The following is a 22,154-nucleotide window of genomic DNA, read 5'->3' as shown; positions in this document are numbered from 1 at the left end:
ACCTGTGGTAAATCTCAACTGTGGTTTGTTTCATAGAACTGTAGAGTTGGAAGAGACCCTGAGAGTCATCTAGCCCAACCCCTTGCAATGCAGGAATCTCACCTAAAGCATCCATGACAGATGGCCGTCCAACCTCTGCATAAAAACCTCCAAGGAAGGAGAGTCCACCACTTCCTGAGGGAGACAGTTTCACTGTCAAACAGCTTTTACTATTCAGAAAGGTTGAGAGTAGAACAGAACAACCCTGCTGCAAACTATGGGTTGTGAAGCTGGCTTGTTTCAACAAGCCATAGTTAAGCTCTGAATCCTGTTGTTAATCTTAGCTAAAACTGCAGTTAATTTAAAATGGAAACTAAAGCTTTGAACTTCTCGCAGCCATGCTAGAAGAGGAGACGGGATGAAGACAGCAACAAGCCCAAGACTTGTGCAGGCTGGTACGTGACACACTAAACTATGATTTGTTTATCATGACATCCACATGCAGCCAATGTGAAAGCAAAACCACTCTAGAAACTCTACTCCAAGCAGAACACCCTTGTGTGGTGTCTAAAAACCCCTTCTGGTGAGGTTTGAATCAAAGTGAATGCTTTTGTACTGGATTATAGCAGGACAGGATCTGCCAGGCTGTGCGATAGGTTTCTGTTTGCTTTCAGAGCAACCAGAAATAGACACGGCCCTCTGTTTGCCTTTGGGGCTACAAGTAAGAAGTGCAATGTTTGGTTAGTAGGATGGGCCCCTGGAGGCATGTAGGCAGGGCTGGAAATTTTTCACCTAGAGAGTAATTAGCAATGCTCTTGTGGTACATTAACCGACACACACCTTTTTGAAATGTTTTCTATTCCTATTTAAGGCTGTGTCTGGGAGTGTGACCAGCTACAGAAACCTCCAAAGAAACAGACAAAAAGATACTGATCTTAGCTAGGACTTGCAGAAAGCCAACTTTTCTGTATACGTGAATGCTTGAGTGATGCATTAAGAAGACCTGACAGTTTGGGGTTCTGGTTTGGTCCATGAGAGCCATTGAGCCTATGCCAGCACTGGGCATTTGCCTAGATGAGAAGAATCCAGGACAGGACAGGGGAGATGTGCAAGAGCTGTGACTCAAACCCAGGGTGCCACCCTCCTCGCCTCTTCAGCTGGCAAAAGCAAGTGAGGAAGGGCCCAAGGATGCCCAGGCCAAAAGGGATGGAGGGCTTGAGGGCACCACTGGAGTACCCAAAGGCAGGCCAAGTTGTGTGGCAACAGCAGGTGGCATAAGACAGGGCAGAGGAGTGCTAACGGGACAGCAGTTTTCTCTCTTGTCATAATAGCAAAATGTCTGCTAAGCATTTGAGAAGCGGGGGAAAGCCAGCCATGAAGAGCAGACAGAGCAAAGTATGCAAAGAACCTTCTCAACACAAAAATCTGCCTTTGCCAATGTGTTGCCCTTCAGATGTGCTGTCTGGAGCCGATGGGAGTGACAGTCCCAAGCATCTGAAGAACATGAGGCTAGCGGATACGGACCCACACCACTGCGAAGCCAAACAGAACCACTTTTACATCCCATTGCATTTAATGGGAAACTTTGTTTTTATTCTGCCCTTCCCCTTAGCTGAGAGTGGTGTGCACAGTCCTCCCTCTCCATTTATTTATGTCTTCATGAATTTATGTGTTTATTGCACTTAAATCCCGCCCGCTTTTCTTCCAAGGAGCTCCAGGTGGGATCCATAGTTCTCTTCCTCATTTAATCCCCGCCACAACCCTGTGAAGGTAGGTTGACTGATAGTGGCTGCCCCAAGGTCAGCCAGAGTCATTCTTCCTGGCCCAGTGGGAATCTGAACCCAGGTCCAACTCTCCAGCCACTGGACCACACTGACCACACCCTCTACAGACAGGGGTGAGAGATGGTGCCTGGTCCAAAACGACCCTGCCAGCAAAAGGGCTAAGTGGGGATTTGAGCCTTGGTCACTCTGTGATTCTACACCCCACACCCACTCTCAGTTAAGCAGAAGATGTGATGAAGATGGGAGTGGCACTTGCTTTAGTGCTTAAGGGGCAGCCCTGTTGGTACTACTCAACACATCAAGGATGTGACAAGCTCCCCGTCTTGGAAATTCCTATCCAACCCTTCAGTGAAGCAGGCCTTTTTGTCGTCAGGGATACAAGAAGTGATGCTTATGTGTTGTGTATTTATAAACTTGGATTTTCCAAAAATGTAACAGATTTCCTTCCAAAAGTGTATTATTCATTCATTCATTTCTCTGGCCAAATTCATTTGGACCTACTCAAAACAGCAAGGTGTTGGGGGCAGACAGCTGGGTGTTGAGGCAATGAAGGGAACATTTTCTCCTACAAGAGCCAGTGGGTGGAAAAGCTACCACTGTTCATATCTGCTTATTCATAAACTCCAAGTAAATTTAACCTAGTGGTTTTAAATGAATCCATCATTTTTGTCATCGGAAAATGCCTCGTGCACGTTATGCAGTCCCGAAAGCCAAGTTGAGTGGGGTGAGAGCAGACACTTCTCATTCAAGTATGAAGCTGAGATGGGGCTCTACTTTGTACACCAAAATGAGAGCAGGTGAGAAGATCTGGGCCTCCACCTCACTCCCATCCAGACTCTGTTCTCCATCGTTTCAAGAACTTTTCTTCCTATGCCAGAAGTGAGCTGAGCTGGGGGTGAAGAGTAAGTACTTGGGCAAAGCATGGGGAGCTAGTAGCTGAGTTCCGCTCTTCTCACCTTCACATCCCTGATGATGTAAAAAATCACTCCTACCTCTTTAAACCTAACATGTGGTAGACCCATGAATAAGCAAGCATGGCTGTTCCCTTTGTATCATATTTTTACATGAAGGTTTGGAGCTAGTTTGCTGCCTCAAAAAAGTATACATACCTCAACGTCATTAGGACTCTGGAAACTGAGCAACAATGCCAAACAACCACGGTAAATAAATTCATCTTTGTTTTTGCAAGGCAGAATATCAGCTATCTTATCAGCACTTCATTAATACAAGTGCTTTAAAAGCATTCATGGACCTGCTGTAAATGTTTTATCCCAACCATGTGTTCCAAGCCTCGGCATTGTGTGAATTACAAATCGTAAGGGGCAGATTTTGGGGGAGCTGGTTTCAGTGTTTTCAGAGTCAGGGGTCAGGAAAAACCAGAGATCAATCCTCATCACACTGAATCAAGCTCATCAACATGCAAGCCCAATTCTAGATTCCAAAGCTGTTCTCTATTCTTCCACTGCTCCTGGAGGCAGATTTGCAATCTGAATATATTTGCTCTCAGTTCTTGAACTTGTTAAGGAACAACTTTTACTAGACATATTTAGAGGCAAGCCAATTCTCAGATTCCCATCCATGCAACCAGGCGCACCCCTCTAATCACAGGGTGGCTTTAAAGCTTTGCAGCAGTTTTCCCAGTTCCCCAAACTACAAGAAGTGCAGTGGTGTATCTACACAAGTGATGGCTCATGCAAATTTATCCCCATGCAACTGCAGGAGGCATTGGCTGCTTACATGCAGAAGAACCCTTGTGAGCTAAGTGGTTCATGCAACAATTTTAACCACCTAACTATCCACAGGCAACCATAGGCTCAGCCACTCTGCAGCCATTTTTGGGTACTGTGGCAATAGCAGAAATCCCCACACAGTGATAATACACATTTCAATCCCCATAGTAACTTTTCTCTGACTGGAGGATATTAAACTGAGAATGAATGCATGAAATGTCCCTGAGTCTTTGCAGAATTAGGGTCAGAAAATTCTTAGCACTAGGGCTTAGCTGGACCATAAGGTTAGCATTAGCAAATTAGAACACAATTGGTAGGCGAAATTCCAAAGCATTGGGACCATGAGTAGCATAGCAAAGTAGAGGCTGCTGTAGGGATCAGATACAAACAACAGAGGAAGGCGAAAGAGACAAAAGACAAGTCCTACGTCACAGTAAACTATAGTTACAAAGTATGACTTCATTTCCACCCCGTTGTAGCACTACAGGGGAACAAGCATCACATTTGTTTCTCTCCAGACAAACCACAGGAGGAAGCCAATAACAAACCTTTACCTCCTCTCATGGCTTGTTTGGAGACAATGAAACCACAAACACTTGTCCGCATGCAATGCCAAGCTGGTGCTGTGAGGTTTCTTTCCTCTCCTGTCGGCGAAGAGGGGAGTCGGGTTGGTGTGAGTTTAGCAACATGCACCAGCATGGCGCTCTTTCATGCTGAGCCTTTGCTCACTTGTATGTTCCTATGGCTTCCAGCAAGGTGCAAAACAATTAGCCACTAAAACCCTGAAAGTGATTATGCAGTATTTGGGACCTCACTTTCCCCTACAAGCGTAAGCCTGATCACCATTGAAATGATCAACCCCCAAAAGCAGTGATAAGATGCTGAAAAATCTACAGAACCTGCTAGAAGGCACCCCAAACCATGAAGGCCACAAGGGGTCCAAGAGTACCCACAAACTATTAACATGAGCTGTCAGCAGAGAGCAACCCCATCCAGGACGGGGTAAGCACTACTTATCTGGGAACAGCAGTCACCTACTAACAGTGTCTCTGCCATGACATCTGGATTGAATTTTAGTTTATCGGCCTTTATCCTGTCTTTTAGAGCAGCTAAGCACCAATGCATCACCACTCCCATAGAAAAAGAGTCACATGTCATCTGTATTGCAAACAGTGCTGCCCACCCCAACTTAGACAGTTGCTCCAGGTGGATATGATGATTTAGGGTATCAAAAGCTATTGAGAGATCAAGCATCAACAGTGTTACACTCTCCTCATCTCTATCCTGACAAGCATAATCATACAGGCCAACCAAGACAATTGCAGTGCCTAAACTGTGTCTCAACCCAGATTGAACTGGACCCAGAAAATCACTCATCCTGGAGTGCCTGGGCCTGGCTGCAGATTGCCTGCTTAAGAAGCTCACCCAAGAGGGAACATTGGCAAGTGGTCTGTCATGATCTGGATCTTCAAGATCCATGGAAAGTTCTTTTCAGGAATGGCCACACCCGGTGGCCTGTTAGGTGGCCTGCAACCACCCCCTCTTGTAACAAGGCAATAGTCATTTCCTTGGCCCACCCCCGTTACCTCCTTGCTGGGTAGTATAAGCCATGAAGCACCAGCGGCGTAGCGTGGGTTGTCAGCACCCGGGGCAAGGCAAGTAATTTGCGCCCCCTAACCCGGGGCAAGGCAAGTAATTTGCACCCCTAACCTGCCGCCGCTGCCAGCTTCTTCTTGCTGCTGCCTGGGCTGGTCGGGTGTGGTTCTCTCCCGCGCTCAGTGCTGCGCTGGGCGGCCGCTGCACTGTCCCTCCCCCAGATAGTCCCTCCCTCGCTCTCTCTCCGCTCCACACCACAACGCACGCCTGGCACCCTCCCCCTCCACAGTGGGCGGCGACCCGGCAGCTCGGATTGGATTCGCACAGCCAGCACTACAGTGAGAGTGAGTGAGTGAGCCAGGTAGGGGCAGAGAGCTGCGAGTGCGAGCGCGCCCCCCCCCAAATGTTGCGCCCGGTGCGGCTGGCCCCCCCTGCACCCCCCACGCTACGCCACTGTGAAGCACCCAAACGGCCACACAATCTTGGCCAAGCACCTTTTCCACATCCTTGAGCAGCACCAACTGAAACTCATACAAAGAGTTCTTCAAGGCAAGGTCCAGACACTCCAAACTGTATAACTGATTTATTTTTAATCACAGCAGGTCACTGAGTGGCTCCCCCCCCCCCCGTTAGGGCTAGTGTATAATTAGTTTCAAACCACTCAAAAGATCTCATCTTGGGAGTACGAAGAGGATGCAATGGAGGCAGCAAGGGGGGAAAGGAGGATTGCTCTAAACACTGGGTGCAAGACTTACAAAGACAGTAGAAGTAAAGGAGGTCGTGTAATTTTATTGGGATCAAAAACTCTTCAGATTGCAAGAACAGATCTATTGCTATTTGAATATAATTTGTACTGCCTTTCCTGGGAAATCTAGGTTGAGAGAATGAATCTGGAATAAATATAATGAATTCTCCTCAGGGAAAGGGTTATAGCAGATTGACAAAAGCCCAGAAGGCTTATAGTAGTCTAAAAATGCATTTCCTCCTGGACCACTCATAGTACATGGACATAGGAAAGTTTTTCTTTTTCTTTTTCTCGTTATGGATACTGTAAAACCATGAATGTCAGTGCACACATTAAAGAAGCCATCCATCTGATGACTCACTTCCTGCCTCTTCCCTCAAAGTAAATAATTCCTTTTAAGAGGAGTGAATTAATTTTTCCTTCTCTTCCCAAGAAACATGGCAACTGCATGCTTCTCTTTCACATCCTCACCTCTGTTCTTCAAGGCAGGGTCCAGGCACTCCCAACTCTATAACTAATTTATTTTTAATTTTGCAGTATGACAGCTTGTCCTCTCTGGTAAAAACACCAACAAACTAAATTATTCTAAAGAGGACTAAAAACCCTGACAAAGCCACTCCAATTCTCCTGCAGCTCCCCCTTCTGCCCTGACTCCTGTTGTAAGGATTAAGAATGAAAGAAAAATAACTATTCTAACTCTTCATTTCCTTCTAGCATTCAAAAGTTGCTGTTTGAGAATTTTATGCAGAGCTAAGCTGTTCTCCCCACTGCCAGAATACCATTTCTGCAGTGCTGTGGATATACTCCTTAAAGGTTCCATTTTACATCCATGCATTCACAATTCTTCTGTGCCTAGAAACATACTATACATTTCTGTACTTCAGATTATACTGCAAAACAATACCATGGACATGTTCCTTCCATCCATCCCAGGGCAGTCTTGAACACTTGAGGTAAAACTACTAGCAGTTCGCTGTCTCTCAGCCTAATCAATCAAAATGTTTATTCGGCTTTACGCCCATCATGAAACACAACACAACAAAACAAAGCAAATAAAACAGCGGACTCGTACAAGCCACAAGTAGTATAACACAGTTCACAACTCACAAGGACAAATATTAGCCATTCATAAGAAAAGTTTAAGATTAAGATTAAAATTTAAAAAATTTTGCACTACACTAAAATCAATATCTGATGTCGTTATAGAAAAATCTTATAACTATCAATAATCAGCTAACATTCCATTCCGTCTCTTGTACGAGAGGACGGCTGTTAGGAATTTAGCAACCTGTAGAGTAATATAAGGATCCACATCTTGAAGAACCCAGGCAAGCTGTAGGTCTACTGGTTTGTCAGCCATTGGCTGGATTATGGAGTTTAGTATGCTAGCACGGGCTGAATTGTACAAAGGGCAGATAAACATAACATGATATAGAGATTCAGATGTTTTCATTTCACAAGCACATGTTGAAGGGACTTGGCCCTTAGTGAATCTATGTCTCAGCACGTTTGTTGGAAAGACATTAAACCTAGCTCTAATGAAGGCATATCGGTGAGACGCGGCCATAAGCGATGTTAAGTAGGACGGAGTGCGGTAGATAGGGGTTATGCCAAAATTTAACGGCGAACAGGCTCCACCACCAGCTACGAAATTTTGGTATAGCTCCGCATCATCCAGCCTTTGATTTATACACCTTTTTGCCACATTTAGATCCAGTTTGAGCAATTCAGTGGGCGAGATCTCATAGGACTGCAATTTGGCAAGGATTTTTCCTGACCACAAATTTGTGATGTCATCTCGCCACATGCATTGAATGAGATAGTGGTTCGGGAGTTTATGCCATAGGGATATCCAATAGATCAAAACTCTCCTCCATATAACTAACTCCACAGACGGGATCTTCATTTCTAAGCGAATAGCCGCATTACTTACGCATGTTGGTAATTTTAAAAGTCAGCGTAAGAATTGGCTTTGAAGTGACTCTAATGGTGAGAGGTTTGCAAAGGCAGCCCATAAAGGTGCAGCATAGGCCATTGTGGCCATCACTTTGATGCTATACACTTTCAGGGCCGCAGGGATGAATAAGGCCCCCTCAGAATAGAAAAAACGAAGGAGGGAGTGTGATAGGGCTTTTGTCTTGTTTTGAAGATATTCAACATGCGCGTTCCACCCTAAATTATATTGAAAGTATATTCCTAAATATTTAAATTTGTGTACTTGTTCAATTTTCGTGCCCTCCAGTTTCCATGAATAAAGTTTTCGACTCCTTGAAAATATCAGTACTTTGGACTTGGTGTGGTTGATAGACAGATGATTAGAATGGCAATATGTCGCAAAAATCTTTAGTGCCCTCCTTAAACCCACTCTGGAGTAAGAGAGTAGTACAGCATCATCTGCGTAGAGAAGTAAAGGACAACGGTAATCTCAGCCTAACCGACCTCACAGGGTTGTTCTGAAGAGAAAGGGAAAGCACCATGTACTGTGAGCATCCTGTGCTCTTCTGGGGAATGATTAAAAAAGCAGTTGATGATCATAAGTTAACAGTACCATGGATACATGAGAAATGGGACATGATTTACTGCCACGTGGAAAGGACTCTTCCTAAACTTGTTCCTGATGCTTTGTCAAGTACTCGCTGCCTGGCTCTTAAATAGATCTCCAAAACAACAAGGGCTTGAAACACAGATATTTCTTTTTAAAAATTTAAATTGGCATTCTGGGAGTTGTGAGGGTAGCTCTGACCTTGCTGTGCCAAAGTGACATCACAGCCGCATGCGGTCAAAGGCTGACATTGAAACTGAGAGAGCCAGAGATGCGTAAAAATTGTAACGTGTACTTTCAGAAGCGCATAACTGAGACTTTTGAGAAGATGGAAAGAGTGTTTTTGTATAAGCTGCATTTTCCAACTAACCAACTCCTAGAGAAGTCTACAAGATAAATCTATGGACCAAGCAAAATACAAAAGTACAGTACATATTTTTCCAGCCATTCACTAAATGCCTGTCTTTTCCTGAATCTCATGCATTTAAGTCTTCTGTTCCATAAGATCTAGCATACAACAGCTAGTAAGTGGTAAAAGAATTTTCCTATTTAAATTTAGGAAGTTTTAAATTTAAATTAAACTGTATCATTACAAATATTAACAAATTCTGTAATGACGTTATCTATATTATCCCATAGCCATTTTTGTAGCCCCCCCCCCGCCATGTGTCTAGCAGTAGTGATTCAAGCTAGCTGGAAAACAGCTTGAAAATGACAAATGCTAAAGGCCTCCCTTTTGAAGAATCATCCAAGTTCCTATTCTCATGTTTTAGCCACTTACTCTAAACGCTCTTCCTCTTTTTTCCGCAGATCGAAGTCCCGCTGAACAACTTCCCAAACATGCTCAGCCTCTTCATCTGTCAGTTTGGAAAGATCCAGTTTCCGCCTTCCCATCTTTAGAAAACAGAGCACCTAAAAATCAAGAACAAAAGCCGGGTAAACTGAGTCAAACAGGTTAGAACTCATTATTCTCCAATAATTTTTGTTTAATTAAAATAAACCGTTTCCTCCCTAAAAGAGGGCACGTGTTGTGGTGAGACCTGGAGACTGACCTCCTGATTGTGGGTGGGTCTATTGGATAGCCACAACCCCCGATTGGTAGGTCCCTCATTGCTGGGTTTAATCTGGCCAATGGGGTGAAGTCTAAAAGGATTGAGGGACCTATATAATCCCTTGCACGTGTCCCAGAGCTTCCCCTTTCGGCTTGTGCATCGGAACACCTGCCCACCTCTCTCTAATTTTAGGGCATTTTTGCGATTGACCTTGCTGTGCCGTCATGTGTTGTCTGTCGTTGGGACAGGGGCACGGCAGGAATTCCCCCCACTTGGCTGATTTGCTGTTGCCATTTGGGTTTCACCTGCCACGTAGCAATTCGTCACAACTTGTAAGGTTGCGGATAGGCACTGGTTCAGGTGATAGGGATGGGAGAACGGTCTTGCCATCCCTATGTGAAGGGTATTTTGTTAAAGGAATCCAGGGTCTCAATGGTTTGGTCAACCCCCGAGAGGGGGTTCTGCCCATGCCTGAGTCCAGGGGAGCATCTGGGGAGTGAACAGAGTCTGTTCCCAGGCTTTTCACCTGCCTCAAGTGTTCACCCTTGGCTTACCTATGATAGAGCTCTGGGTCAGTGCTACCTGCAAGGGTGTAGGGAGCTAGTCGAACCAGAGCCTATGCAACCACTCACTTTTCTGTAATCAATAAAGTTGTGGCCTAAATTCTGCCAAAAACCAAAACAAAATTTGAGTCAAATGTGTCTTTATTTAAGGGGGAGATCTCTGGGTATGAACACGCAAATAAATTAAATGAGGCTACCACCACCATCTTCTTAAATTGTGGCGCCCACAACTGGACACAGGACTCCATGTGTGGTCTGATCAAGACAGAATAGAGTGGGACTATGACTTCCCTTGATCAGGACACTAGACTTCTCTTGATGCAGCCTAAAATAGCATTCACTTTTTTGCTGCTGCATCACACAGTTGACTCATGTTAAGGCTGTGGTCCACCAAGATCCCTAGACCCTTTTCACATGTATTCTTAGTAAGCCAGGTGTCCCCCATCCTATATTTGTGCATCTGGTTCTTCCTGCCTAAGTGCAGAACCTTACATTTGTCCCTCTTGAAATTCATTTAGTAAGCTTGGGCCCAGGTATACAATCAGTTAAGGTCTTTTGAATTCTGATTCTGTCTTCTGCGGCATTAGCTACCCCTCCCAGTTTGGTGTCATCTGCAAATCGGAGATGAGCATCCCCTCAGTTCCTTCATCCAATACATTTATAACGACTTTGAACAACAACAGGCCCAGGACAGAACCCTGCGGCACCCTACTGGTCACCTTTCCCCAGGATGACGAGGAACCATTAATGAGAACTCTTTGGGATTGGTCAGTCAACCAGCTACAAATCCACCTAACAGTTACCTCATCCAACCCACATTTTACCAGCTTCTCTGCAAGAAGTTCATGGTGGACTTTGTCAAAAGATAGTTTGCAGCCATCATGAGAAATGAAGGGAGAAATGCATTCCTGTCGCCCTGAAATGCATGTCAGGCTGCCAGCAATCCCCTACCTTTGCACAGTTGTCAAACAAGCAACACACACTGGATAAGGCTAATGGCACTGTAGTGTGAAGGGCTTTCTACAGAGCCACAGAGTTGAAGGAACTGGCAATAATACACAGGACAGACTTAACATTGGGTAGATTTCTTTCCAGAAGGGAAAAAACTAGTTCAGCTGCTTCTTCTCCAGGAAGTTATCCGGTAAACTGAACTTGTGGAGGATGCCAGTGAAGAGACAGAAAGGTCTGCCAAGAAAGTCTGCTGATCTCCCACACGCAGGCCAACTTTGCTTAGCACGGATTCAGGCAGAGGCACTCCTTATGAGCTGCTATCATTTCCAAGGGCAAAATGAACAACAGGGCCTTTATCTGACCATACATGTCAGGTCATTTCAGTTTACGGAAATAGAAGATTGCTTCATTATGAGTCGGAATTAAATTTATAACAGCATCTAGATAACAAACCATAAAAAGGCCCATTTAAACTGGGAAAGCAGATAAAGTGACCCAAGTCAAATGCAGACAATTCCAACAAGAAAGAAAAATGTGAGGAATGTAGAGAAACCGGTGTGGCTACATAAGGGGCTTCCAGGTGAGCAGAGTTATAAAAAGGGGAAGAAGGGGGAAATCACAAAGGAGGAGTATACACCAACAGTTGCAGCAGGAAGGTCAGGCTGGCTAAACCCCAGAATGATCTCAGGCTTGCATGAGAAGTTAATAATAATCATACAGTGGTACCTCGGGTTAAGAACTTAATTTGTTCTGGAGGTCTGTTCTTAACCTGAAGCACCACTTTAGCTTAAGGGGCCTCCCACTGCCGCCGCGCCGCCGCCATGTGATTTCTGTTCTCATCCTGAAGCAAAGTTCTTAACCTGAGGCACTATTTCTGGGTTAGCGGAGTCTGTAACCTGAAGCATATGTAACCCGAGGTACCATTGTAATAAAGGTTTCTTCCACCATGTTCCAAGCAAGAGGAAGAACAAGGAGATGGTAGGTACTCTGTGTGGAGAAGATGGAGAAATGCTATTGGTTGACAGAGAGAAGGCAGAACTGCTCAACACCTATTTTGCTTCTGTCATCACCCAAAAGGAAAGTGATGCCCAACCTGGTGATAACAGAATAAATGATGTAAGGAGGGAGCTGCAGCCTAAGACTGAAAAAGACGTAGTAAGGGAACACCTGAATTCAAATCACCAGGGCCTGATGAGCTGCATCCAAGGGTACTACTGGAACTTGCAGATGTACCATATTTTTCCGTGTATAAGACTAGGTTTTTCCCTAAAAAATAATGTCAAAAATTTGGGGGTGTTTTATACTCTGGGCCATCTCCCCCCATTTTCTTAAATCTGAGCCCCCCAAAATAGGAGGCGTCTTATACATGGGGGCGTCTTATAGATGGAAAAAATTGGTGATTTCAGAGCCTATTACCTTTGAAAAATCTTGGAGAACAGGTGACACGTCCCTGCAGACTGGAGGCAGGCAGATGTTGTCTCCATCGGAGGAAAGAAAGACCCAGCCAACTACTGACATCAATACCAGGAAAGGCCCAGAACAGATAATTTAACAGTCTGTCTGTGAGCACTTAGAAAAGGATGTGGTGAGCCCCAGCATGGGTTTCTCAAAAACAAGTCATGTGAGACAAATCTCATGTATTTTTTTTTATGGAGTCACAAGCTTGTTGGATCAGGGGAGTGCTGTGGACCTAGTGTATCTTGATTTCAGTCAGGTTTTTGACAAAGTCCCCCATGAACTTCTTGCAGAGAAGTTGGTAAAAGATGGGTTGGATGAGATAACTGTTAGGTGGATTTGCAGCTGATTAACTGACCATACCCAAAGAGTACTCATTAATGGTCCCTCATTGTCCTGGAAAAAAGTGACAAGTGGGGTGCCACAGGATACTACCACAGGGTTCTGTCTTCGGACCATTGTTCAGCGTCTTTATAAATGACTTGGGTGACGGAATTGAGGGGATACTCATCTCCAATTTGCAGATGACACCAAACTGGGAGTGGTAGCTAATGCCGCAGAAGACAGAATCAGGATCAAGATGGCCTTAGCTGACTGGATACCTGGGTCCAAGCTTACAAAATGAAATTCAATAGGAACAAATGGAAGATTCTGCACTTAAGGCAGGAAGAACCAGCTTCACAAATATAAGATGGGGGACATCTGGCTTACTAGCAGAACATGTGGAAAGGATCTAGGAGTCTTGTTGGATCACAACCTTGACATGAGTCAACAGTTTGATGATGATGCAGCAGCAGCAGCAGCAAAATAATAATAATGGGGGGGGGGGGGGAGTGAATGCTATTCTAGGCTGCATCAACAGAAATTGTCCTGATCAAAGGAAGTCATAGTACTGATCTATTCTGCCTTGGTCAGACCACACCTGGAATACTGTGTCCAATTCTGGGCACCCCCAATTTAAGAAGGTTGTTGACAAGTTGTAACTTGTGCAAAGGAGGGCAATCAAGATGATTAAGGGTCTGGAAACCAAGCATTATGAAGCAAGCTTGAAGGAGCTGTGCATGTTTAGCCTGGAAAAGAGGAGATTGAGAGGAGGTATGATAGCCATCTTCAAATATCTGAAGGGCTGTCACATGGAAGGTGGAGCAAGCTTGTTTTCTCCTGCTCTGGAAAGAAGGACCTTAACCAATGGTTTCAAGTTACAGATTCTGACTAAACATCTCACAGTAAGGGCTGTTTGACACTGGAAAAGACTGGGGTGGGGTGGGGTGGATTCTCCTTCACTGGAGGTTTTGATGCAGAAAGTGGATGGCCATCTGCCATGGATGCTTTGGTTGAAATTCCTGTATTGTAGGGGGTTGGACTAGATGATCCACTGAGCACCAGCACAGCCTGTGTTTATGGTCAGTTGGTGGACCTGTCTAACGTCAGGCAGTAGTCCGATCCACCCTTGTGAAACTGCCTGCTTGCTTTGCCCTGATAAAAAGTTTAAACTCAAAATTTGTGGGGGGACACAACCACCCTAGTGGCTGATGGAGGAGCTGACGTCATCCATTGACGATGCAGGAGGCCAAAGGCCCCCCAGACCTTTGGTGGCCCCACTTGGCTGCAATCCCTACTCCCAATTGATACCGGTAAGCGGATATTGCTTTACTTGCCAATGAATACAAAATAAAAGGAAAAAATTCCTTGAAGAAGTGTGCATGCACACGAAAGCTCATACCTAGAACTAACTTAGTTGCCAATGAATGTTATTTGTGCAAGTCATACTTAGATGATGCATTTCTCACACAACACTGAGCATCTGAAGTATTTAAACATGGACACTGTATATTTTTACATAGACAAGATGACCTGGTTATAAGATTTAGAGTCCATTAGTGGGATTTTACAGAGCTGCACAACTGGATCACTCAGCCAACACCCAAGTAAGTATAAGACTGTTCCCTTTTGTGAGAGGGAAAATGAATTCAGCATGACTGTCAGCTGATTTTCTGCCATTTTTTTTCCAGTGAACAAGCCAGCACACAACTTATTTGCAGAAGTAATGCAATCAAGATCAGATTATATTTATGTTAACCTAGCAAAATGACTACTGTTATGATGGTTGTTAAGCAAAGGGAAGGCCTGTATATTGCATACCGCTGTGCTTTCTGCTTAAAGAGAGGCTCTGCAACATACACCCTGTTAAGTCACCCTGTAAGAGAGGTGGTGGCTGCTCAGTCACCTTATATTCAGCTTACTGTATAAATATCCAAGAATATTACCCATAGTGAACTTTCCCTCTCTCCTTATCCCAACCCAGTTTGGTCTGCTCAATGCATTTACGATGAACCAAAGTTTCCAAGTCATCTTCAAGAGCAGCACCACGTACAGCACCTTCTAATAATTCCATCTGGAAGTGACCAGAGCAGGGAGTACAGTAGCCAAGTACTGTTGAAAAGGGGCTATAACTAGCAAACCAGCTGGAGCCCAAAGAAGGCACTCCAAGCCATCAAGGCTACCTGAGCCTCCTTCCAGGTGAGTGCTAACCTATCCAGGATAGGCCGCCTCCACACCTCACAGACATGAGGAGCTGGGATACCTCTGTCTCTCCAGGATTCAGCCTCAATTTATTGACCCACATCCAGCCCCTCACCACCTCCGAGAAGTGGTCTAAAACCTCAGCTGCCTCTCCTGATTCAGTCTGAACAGAGAGATGGAGCTGGTTGTCACCAGCATTTTAACACCACTTCACTCCAAATCTCCTAATGACAGCTCCCAGAGGCTTTCTTTGGATGTTACATAGCATGGGGGCCAAGATGGAGCCCTGTGGGACACCCCAGGATAATTCCCAGGAGCCCTTTAGGACAGTGCCCCCCCATCCACACCTTCCTGAGGCACCACTGAAGTATCCTCCAGTGGCCAACAGTTCCAAAAGCTGCAGAGAGATCTAGGAGAACGAGCAGGGCTGCACTCCCCTTAACTTTCTCCTGACAAATGTCCTCAATAAGGGTGACCAAGGCAATTTCAGTGGTGTGACCAGGCCTGAACCCAGACTGGAACAGAGTGGATCCAAATAATCAGTTTTCCTCAGACATGCCTGAAGCTGGGGTGCTGCCACCTTCTCAAGCACCTTGCCCAGAAAGGGGATATTTGCCACTGGGTTTAACCCCTCTGAGTCCAGGGAAGTCTTCTTAAGGATGACATTACAGATCTCTGCCATAGATATTACAATGCCACTGCACCATCTATAGGAACATAGAACTGAGTCAGACCTTTGTTCTACCTAGCTTAGTATTCTCTAAACTGATTGGCAGTGGCTGTTCCCAGAACCTGGGACCTTCTGCATGCAACGCAGGTGCTCTACTGCTGATCTGCGGCCCTTCCCTCATGCATGCCACCTATGTGTGAAGAATGTTTGCAATGTGAATTCATATCAAAATAGCATGATTTGCCTCCTTTGTTTTGCTTCCCATTGACATTTTTGTGCTTTGTGATGTGGGAAGAGCCTTGCCAAGCACTTAGCCATACAGTCACAGATATCAGCAATGTTTGTCTGTGTTCAACGGCTTGTCTCCAGAAAAGCTCCTGCAGCTTCTTGTGACACAACAGATGGTGCTCTGGGGCCCCCTGATCTTTGGGGTGCTCTTCAGTATCAACAATGATAGGGAGAAGCTAAGAAGCTTCCAGGCAGGAGCAGGAGCCGCCTGGCACTTCTCTGGAGGCATGGTATGAATACGAGGCGAACACACGTGTCTGTTGGGCTGACATTGCTTCTGGCTGTCCATTCCCCTCGAGTCAAGGGAGAGTCTCATTCCCTCGGGATGATGTTGCCAGTTTGCAGAGTCAGAGCTGAGAGCGTTCTGGATTAACTTGTCCAGAATAAAGAATGTTCTGCCTCAATTTTCACCATGGCTTCAACTCTAGTTAGAATGCTCAAATCTATGTAGGTCTACTCAGAAGTAAGTCTTGCTGAATATGATGGGGTTGCTCTCAAGTAGTCAGAGGATTTTTAGACTTGGGGTTGTTGTTGTTATTTTAGTATAGCAGACAGATGCAGTGTCTGTTCTGGAAAGCACCACATATATGGTAGATACCTATCAGTCTGTTCTCCCATGGGCGCAGGTGAAAGGGATGGATCAAAAGGCTGAGGAGCCTTCAGTGCTCCATCCCTTCCTCCATCTGCTTATGGCCAATAATTTCAGTGTGCTGTGAAACAAGCGCCACAAATGGAAATGTCAAAAGATTTTGATTCAATTCAATTGAACAAACATAAATGTGCATCTGAAAGCAAAAACAATGTAAGCATCATGGTTCTAATACATGTATAAAATTATCTACATCCACTTTTGGATGATTGTTTTCCCCACCCACAAACTAACATTACCTCCAGGTTTTGAGCATTAGGAGTTAAAGGGGTTAAATATGAGCCTCCTGCTTCAGAAAATGCAATAATTAATCTGTTTGGGACTTACACAGCCCTTAAGACACTTGAAGAGTTGCTCTTATACCTCCTCTCAGTCTCCTCCTTCCCAGGCTAAAAAACCCAAACTCCCTCAACCGTTCCTCATAAGGCTTGGTTTCCAGAACCTTGCTTGCCCTGCTTTTGCTATGTGTACTTCTTTATTACAATTAAAGCACACAACTTTCATAGATATGGCTTTGCCCTTCATTTGACACTTAGACACATAACTAGAATCATTGGCTTTTGCACTCCTGACTGGAGACTCTTCTCTCCTTTGTACACATTCCTCTCTTAAACAGGCAATTAAACTTTTGAAAGTCAAGTCAAGTCCTCTTTCCCATCCATTAGAGTTGCAAAAGTCCCAAATTTGGGTTCTAGTGACCCTAAGAAATTGCAGATATTTTGCTCTTCCTGCATTGGGTACTCTGACAGTTCTAGTTTCTCGAGAAGTGTTAAGATCTCAGTCACATATTTGGGACAATCTGCCTTAGAATTCAACCTGAGCCTCAGCAAATCTCGCATCCGTTTTCTATGGAAACTTTTGCTTGCAAATCCATATGAAAGTTCCAGAGCCTCAAGTATCTGGGCTGCAGTATCAGTCTCCTTAATATGCACAACCTGGGCATCTGAAATGCTGCTTAAAGTTGTGGCTCTTGCTTGCTTATTCTGCCGTTCTCATACATTGATTGGAGCTCTAGATTCTTTGTTATTGCCTTTAGGCCTTTTACTTTTAATGCCACCTAGTATTTCTTTGCTATTAACAACAGATACTTTCCCCATTGAGTAAGGATGGTAATCTGGGCATCTTGAGGCTTCCATCACTGAAGTAAACCTCACTGGCCATCTCAAAAACGGAGGAAATGTCCAAAACTCAAAAGTTGGAGAAAAATGTGCTAAATCCAAAACCAGAACAAAGTCTCCAAAGGAAAATTTAAGATAAAAAATCTCCACTACCTAGTTACTGCTCTGTGAGGGAAGTGGAGGCTAATCTCTCCTCACAGTGGAGACAATGGAGTCACCATATGCTCACCAAGAAACAAAAGAAAGAGTTCTGCTTTGCACCTCTCTTCTTTCTTAAGAGAATTCAGCTGCATTCACCAAAATACTTCAAAAATAATCTAATCTGGTCCCATAACCTATGTTGGGATGTGAATTAGATGCCAGGAGAGGATATATTTATCAGCTATTATCCTTCCTTCCTCACGTGAGCAGAGTGCCATCCCTTTGCAACTTAAAGAGAAGCTTAGATAAACTAGTTTTAGCCTTTTAGTTTAAATAATCCAGGATGGATTCTCCTGGTATTGCTTCCTTTCTCTGAAAACTTTCCAGCTTGTCAATATCCTCCTTCAATTGTGGTGCCCAGAGCTGGGCACAGGACTCCAGGTGGAGTCTGACAAAGGCAAAATAGAGTGAACACCCCATGGTTAACCACCCCACCCCACCCCACCCTCGGTGATCTCACAGGCACACGTAAGAGAAAGTATTGCTTCCTACATTCTGCAGACTTGGCCTAATATTTATGCCTTGTTGCTTACTGACTTGAACAAGAGTTTTCTACACAATTCTAAAGAACAATTATCCTAGTCAAAAGCAACTGCAAGGGACCAATGGATCCTGAAACATGATATAAAGTGATGAACTTTAAAAGAGAAGGGAGGTGGAGAGAGGAGAGAGAAGGGTCTCAAAAGTGGCTTCAGAAAATGTGTCTTTTCTCCTTCTGGGTGATGTGCTGATGGGAGAAGATGGTTCTCCTTTAAGTCCTCCATCCCAGCGAGGGTCAGAGGGGGAACACTCAAGCGGCCTACAGGTGGAAGGGCAGCTGTGAAAGGCATTTCCAGCACACCCAAGTCACCTGGCCCTGCCGGAAAGGCCTCCATCCTGCAACAGAGCTGCAAAGGTGGAACAAGGTCAACCTCGAGGAGACTGGAGACTCCAGATCACTGCTGCCAATGCGACCTATCAATCTAAGCTCTCTCTCTCTCCTGTGATTCAAATTAATAATCATGCCACTCTCAGCAGCTCAAGGTATTGGAAGCAAAATAATGAGAAAAGTTGGAGGCCACCAGAAGGAAAGCAGGCAGTTGCAATTTCTCCCTACCACTACTGTATAATCTCCACAAGTTAATGCACCCCATATTTGGAAACCTGGTCAAGTCAATCATTTTGTTACTGGCTTAAGCATGGAAAATAGCGAATAATACTACTTCACTTTTATACAGTGCTTTAGAGCATTCAAAGTACTTCATGCTTACACCAATCCTGTAAGGTAGGTCCGTATCACCCCCCATGTTATGAAGGCCCTGGGGCTTAGAAAAGGTGGCAGAGCTGATATCTGAACAGGAACCTCCTGATTTGTCACTCTGTCTCTTAGGCCATTTCCAGGCAACTGTGCTTTAAATCCACGCTAACTGGGCAAACCTAAACATGCTGGTGTGAGACCAAATCCCTCCAAGAGAGCAGTGATCATCCAAAGGGGACCTCAACCATTATGCCATGCCTCCTTAAAGAACAAAAATAAGACTTAGTGGGAAATTCTGTTGAAATTCCAAAATACTTGAATGTTGCTAGGATCGGACATGGGGAAACCAGGGACAGAGTCCAGAAATTGTTGCGAGTCCAACTCCCAGCATGCTGTGCTGGCCAGGACTGGTGGGAGTTGGGAGCCAAACAACCTCTGGAGGTTAACAGACTAGTTCCACACTCACCCACCCCCGGGCTAAATCATAACTACAGTCCAAAAGCCTCTTCCTAAAGATATGGGTGCTGACTGTAGACCGGCTACTAGAGGGTGGGTCTGCGGAGTGATTTTGAAAGAGGCCAGACGTGCTTCTGTCAAATATGACTCCGTCCACCTGCACAGTGATGTCAGTTATGCTGGCTCCTTGTCTAACCCCCCTGCAGAGGGGAGAAATAGAATGGTGCATTAGGCACACAGAAGTTGTGAGAAATTGTAACCCACCTCTCATTTTTTGCTGCTATCCTGAAGTCACACCCAAAAGGGTGGGGGGGGTGACAAGGAGGAGATAAACAACAGTAGTTTGGACTTGTTGGATATTTTTGAGCATCAGCAACAGACAGCAAAGGACCCTTTTTCTAATGGGGTTGTGGAATCCTAGCAAACTACAATCTCCACAGACGTGAGATGCAATTTTCATTTACAGTGGTACCCTGGGTTAAGAACTTAATTTGTTCTGGAGGTCCATACTTAACCTGAAACTGTTCTTAACCTGAAGCACCACTTTAGCTAATGGGGCCTCCTGTTGCCGCCGCACGATTTCTGTTCTTATCCTGAAGCAAAGTTCTTAACCCAAGGTACTATTTCTGGGTTAGCAGAGTCTGTAACCTGAAGCGTCAGTAACCTGAGGTACCACTGTAATGCCACACTTCTGAGGAGTGCTTCAGTACCTGATTGATAGATCAGGTCAAGCTCCCCAATTCATATCAATGAACTTTCTAACAAAGTAGTTCTATGATCCTGGATTTCTGACACCCAGTCACCTCATTCTATTCATGGCATATGACAATTCTTTACACAATTTCAGGGTACCCTCAGTTACCACTGAATATGATTGTATTTGCAGGTGGTAAATTCTGCATAAACTTTCCCCATGTCTTAAGCTTGGCCTTCTAGTTAATATAATTTGAAACCTAAAATAAATGCTAAAGATAATCAATCTAACAAAAGGCCACAGCCACAGATGATGATGATGGTGGTGATTAAAGGTAAAAAGGTAAATATTATTATTATTAATGACAAATGACTAGATTTATGGAGAACAAGTAACGGATATGCAAATCAGCCCCAACTCCAGTCAGCTGGCCACATACCAGTTCTGGGCATCATCTGATCTGCAGGTCTGAAAAACAATCTGCAGCCCCCTTGGCTGGAGTTGAGAGTTGTTTGCCATTAACAACTTCTGGGGCTTTAGGTCTACTTGTCAGACTGGCCTCCTATAGCTTTCCATAAATAGGAGGAGTTGTCCCAATACTGCTGCAACTTCCATGGAGCTGAAACCTGACTCCTGATCAAAAACGAGATAGATCCGCTGTCGGACAAAACTATTTCAAGCACTTTCATAAATATTTCAATAAAGTGTTATTGAAAGGGGAGTTTCCATGGAGGGGAACCCTTTTATAGATTTGCATTGGCTTTACTTCCATAGTTTGCATTGAACAAATCGGTAATACAGTAAATTAGAAATGTGTCTTTCCAGTTACAAGATGTCAACAGTAAAAATGAACCCACATTTAAATCTCCAGTAGGAAAGAAGAAGTCAAGGAAGTTGCTCTTTTTACCGCAGTCGGCAGCTTTGCCAGAAAGGGCGCATGTGGAGTCATCTGCAGCCATGTGCAGCCATGGCGCTTCTTGCTTCCCAAATTAACCTTCAGTCGGCCTCGGGGCGCCTCTGGCGAAAAGGCGTCCCCACGAGCAGGAAGTCACAAGCTCTTTGCGCGCCAGAGAGCATTCAGTGTCACAGGACAGCAGCAGACTCTCCCATCCCTCCTCTAGGTTGGTTTCACTGTGACAGGACTATTGCTGCCAGTTCGCGGATCCCTGGTGCGCGGAGATGCCCCCGTCCTTTCCAGCTCAGCCCTTCTCCTAATGCGCAGCCCTTTCCTCCTCCAGCCCGCGCTCACCTTAGCCCCTCGCTCCCGGTCCTTCCTCTGCCCCCGACCTGGCAGCCAGGCCGGCAGGTGCCAGCCCTGCCAACGCCCGCCAGGTCCTCGCGGGCTGCTGCTCACTGCCTTTGCCCCTGGCAAACAAGCCCCCTGGCCTGCCCAGGCAAGCAGCAGGTTGCAATTGCGCTTCTCCCCCTGGGGATCGCCCTTTGCGCAGCTGCGGTTACCTTGCAATGCGCGCTGTTGCTGTTGTTGTTGCTGCTGCTGCTTCCTGGGTGCTGCTCAGTCCTCTCTCTGGTCTCTTTCTCGGTGGAAATCCTGCCCTAGAAGGTGGTGCAAAACTATGTGGCTGTCACATGCTTCCAGTGCTGGGTTCCCATCCTCCTCTCCCCTCGCCCAGGGCTCACCAGATCCAACCACCTAATCGGTGCGCAGCGATCACATGGCCCCACGAGCGCTGGCCTCCCAGTCCACTTCCTGGGCAGCAGCAGCAACAGCAGCTAAAGCGATAAGAAGAGGAGCAGCAGAAGGAGAAATGCGACGGGAGAGCTGCAGCCTCTGGCAGCTTTTTAAATAACCACGGGGAAGATTGCTTGGGCTACCTGTGGGGCACGTGGGAGGCACTTGGTCAGGGCGCGGGAATAAATGGCCCCGTCAGCCGGTATTTAAATCTGAGTGGGACTTGAAAGA

General features: G+C 45.3%; 1 protein-coding gene across 4 annotated transcripts in view; it reads right to left on the bottom strand.

The window, feature by feature from the left end:
• MLPH (melanophilin) overlaps positions 1-21,896 on the bottom strand; it is a 74,325-nt gene extending 52,429 nt beyond the window's left edge. For 3 of the 4 annotated variants that reach the window (XM_079978497.1, XM_079978499.1, XM_079978498.1), the window contains exons 1-2: positions 21,091-21,207; positions 9,158-9,288 (exon numbers count right to left, since the gene is read on the bottom strand). In XM_079978497.1, the coding sequence (XP_079834623.1) occupies positions 9,158-9,288; positions 21,091-21,192 (233 nt within the window). In that variant the 5' untranslated portion in view covers positions 21,193-21,207. Of the gene's footprint in view, positions 1-9,157; positions 9,289-21,090; positions 21,208-21,691 lie in introns of those variants that run through there. The other variant, XM_079978500.1, reaches the window with a different exon arrangement.
• Positions 21,897-22,154: the final 258 nt, after the last annotated feature.

Source organism: Podarcis cretensis (assembly GCF_951804945.1).
Source record: "Podarcis cretensis genome assembly, chromosome: 1".
Lineage (NCBI taxonomy): Eukaryota > Metazoa > Chordata > Lepidosauria > Squamata > Lacertidae > Podarcis > Podarcis cretensis.
This window is presented reverse-complemented; position numbering and strand designations above follow the sequence as displayed.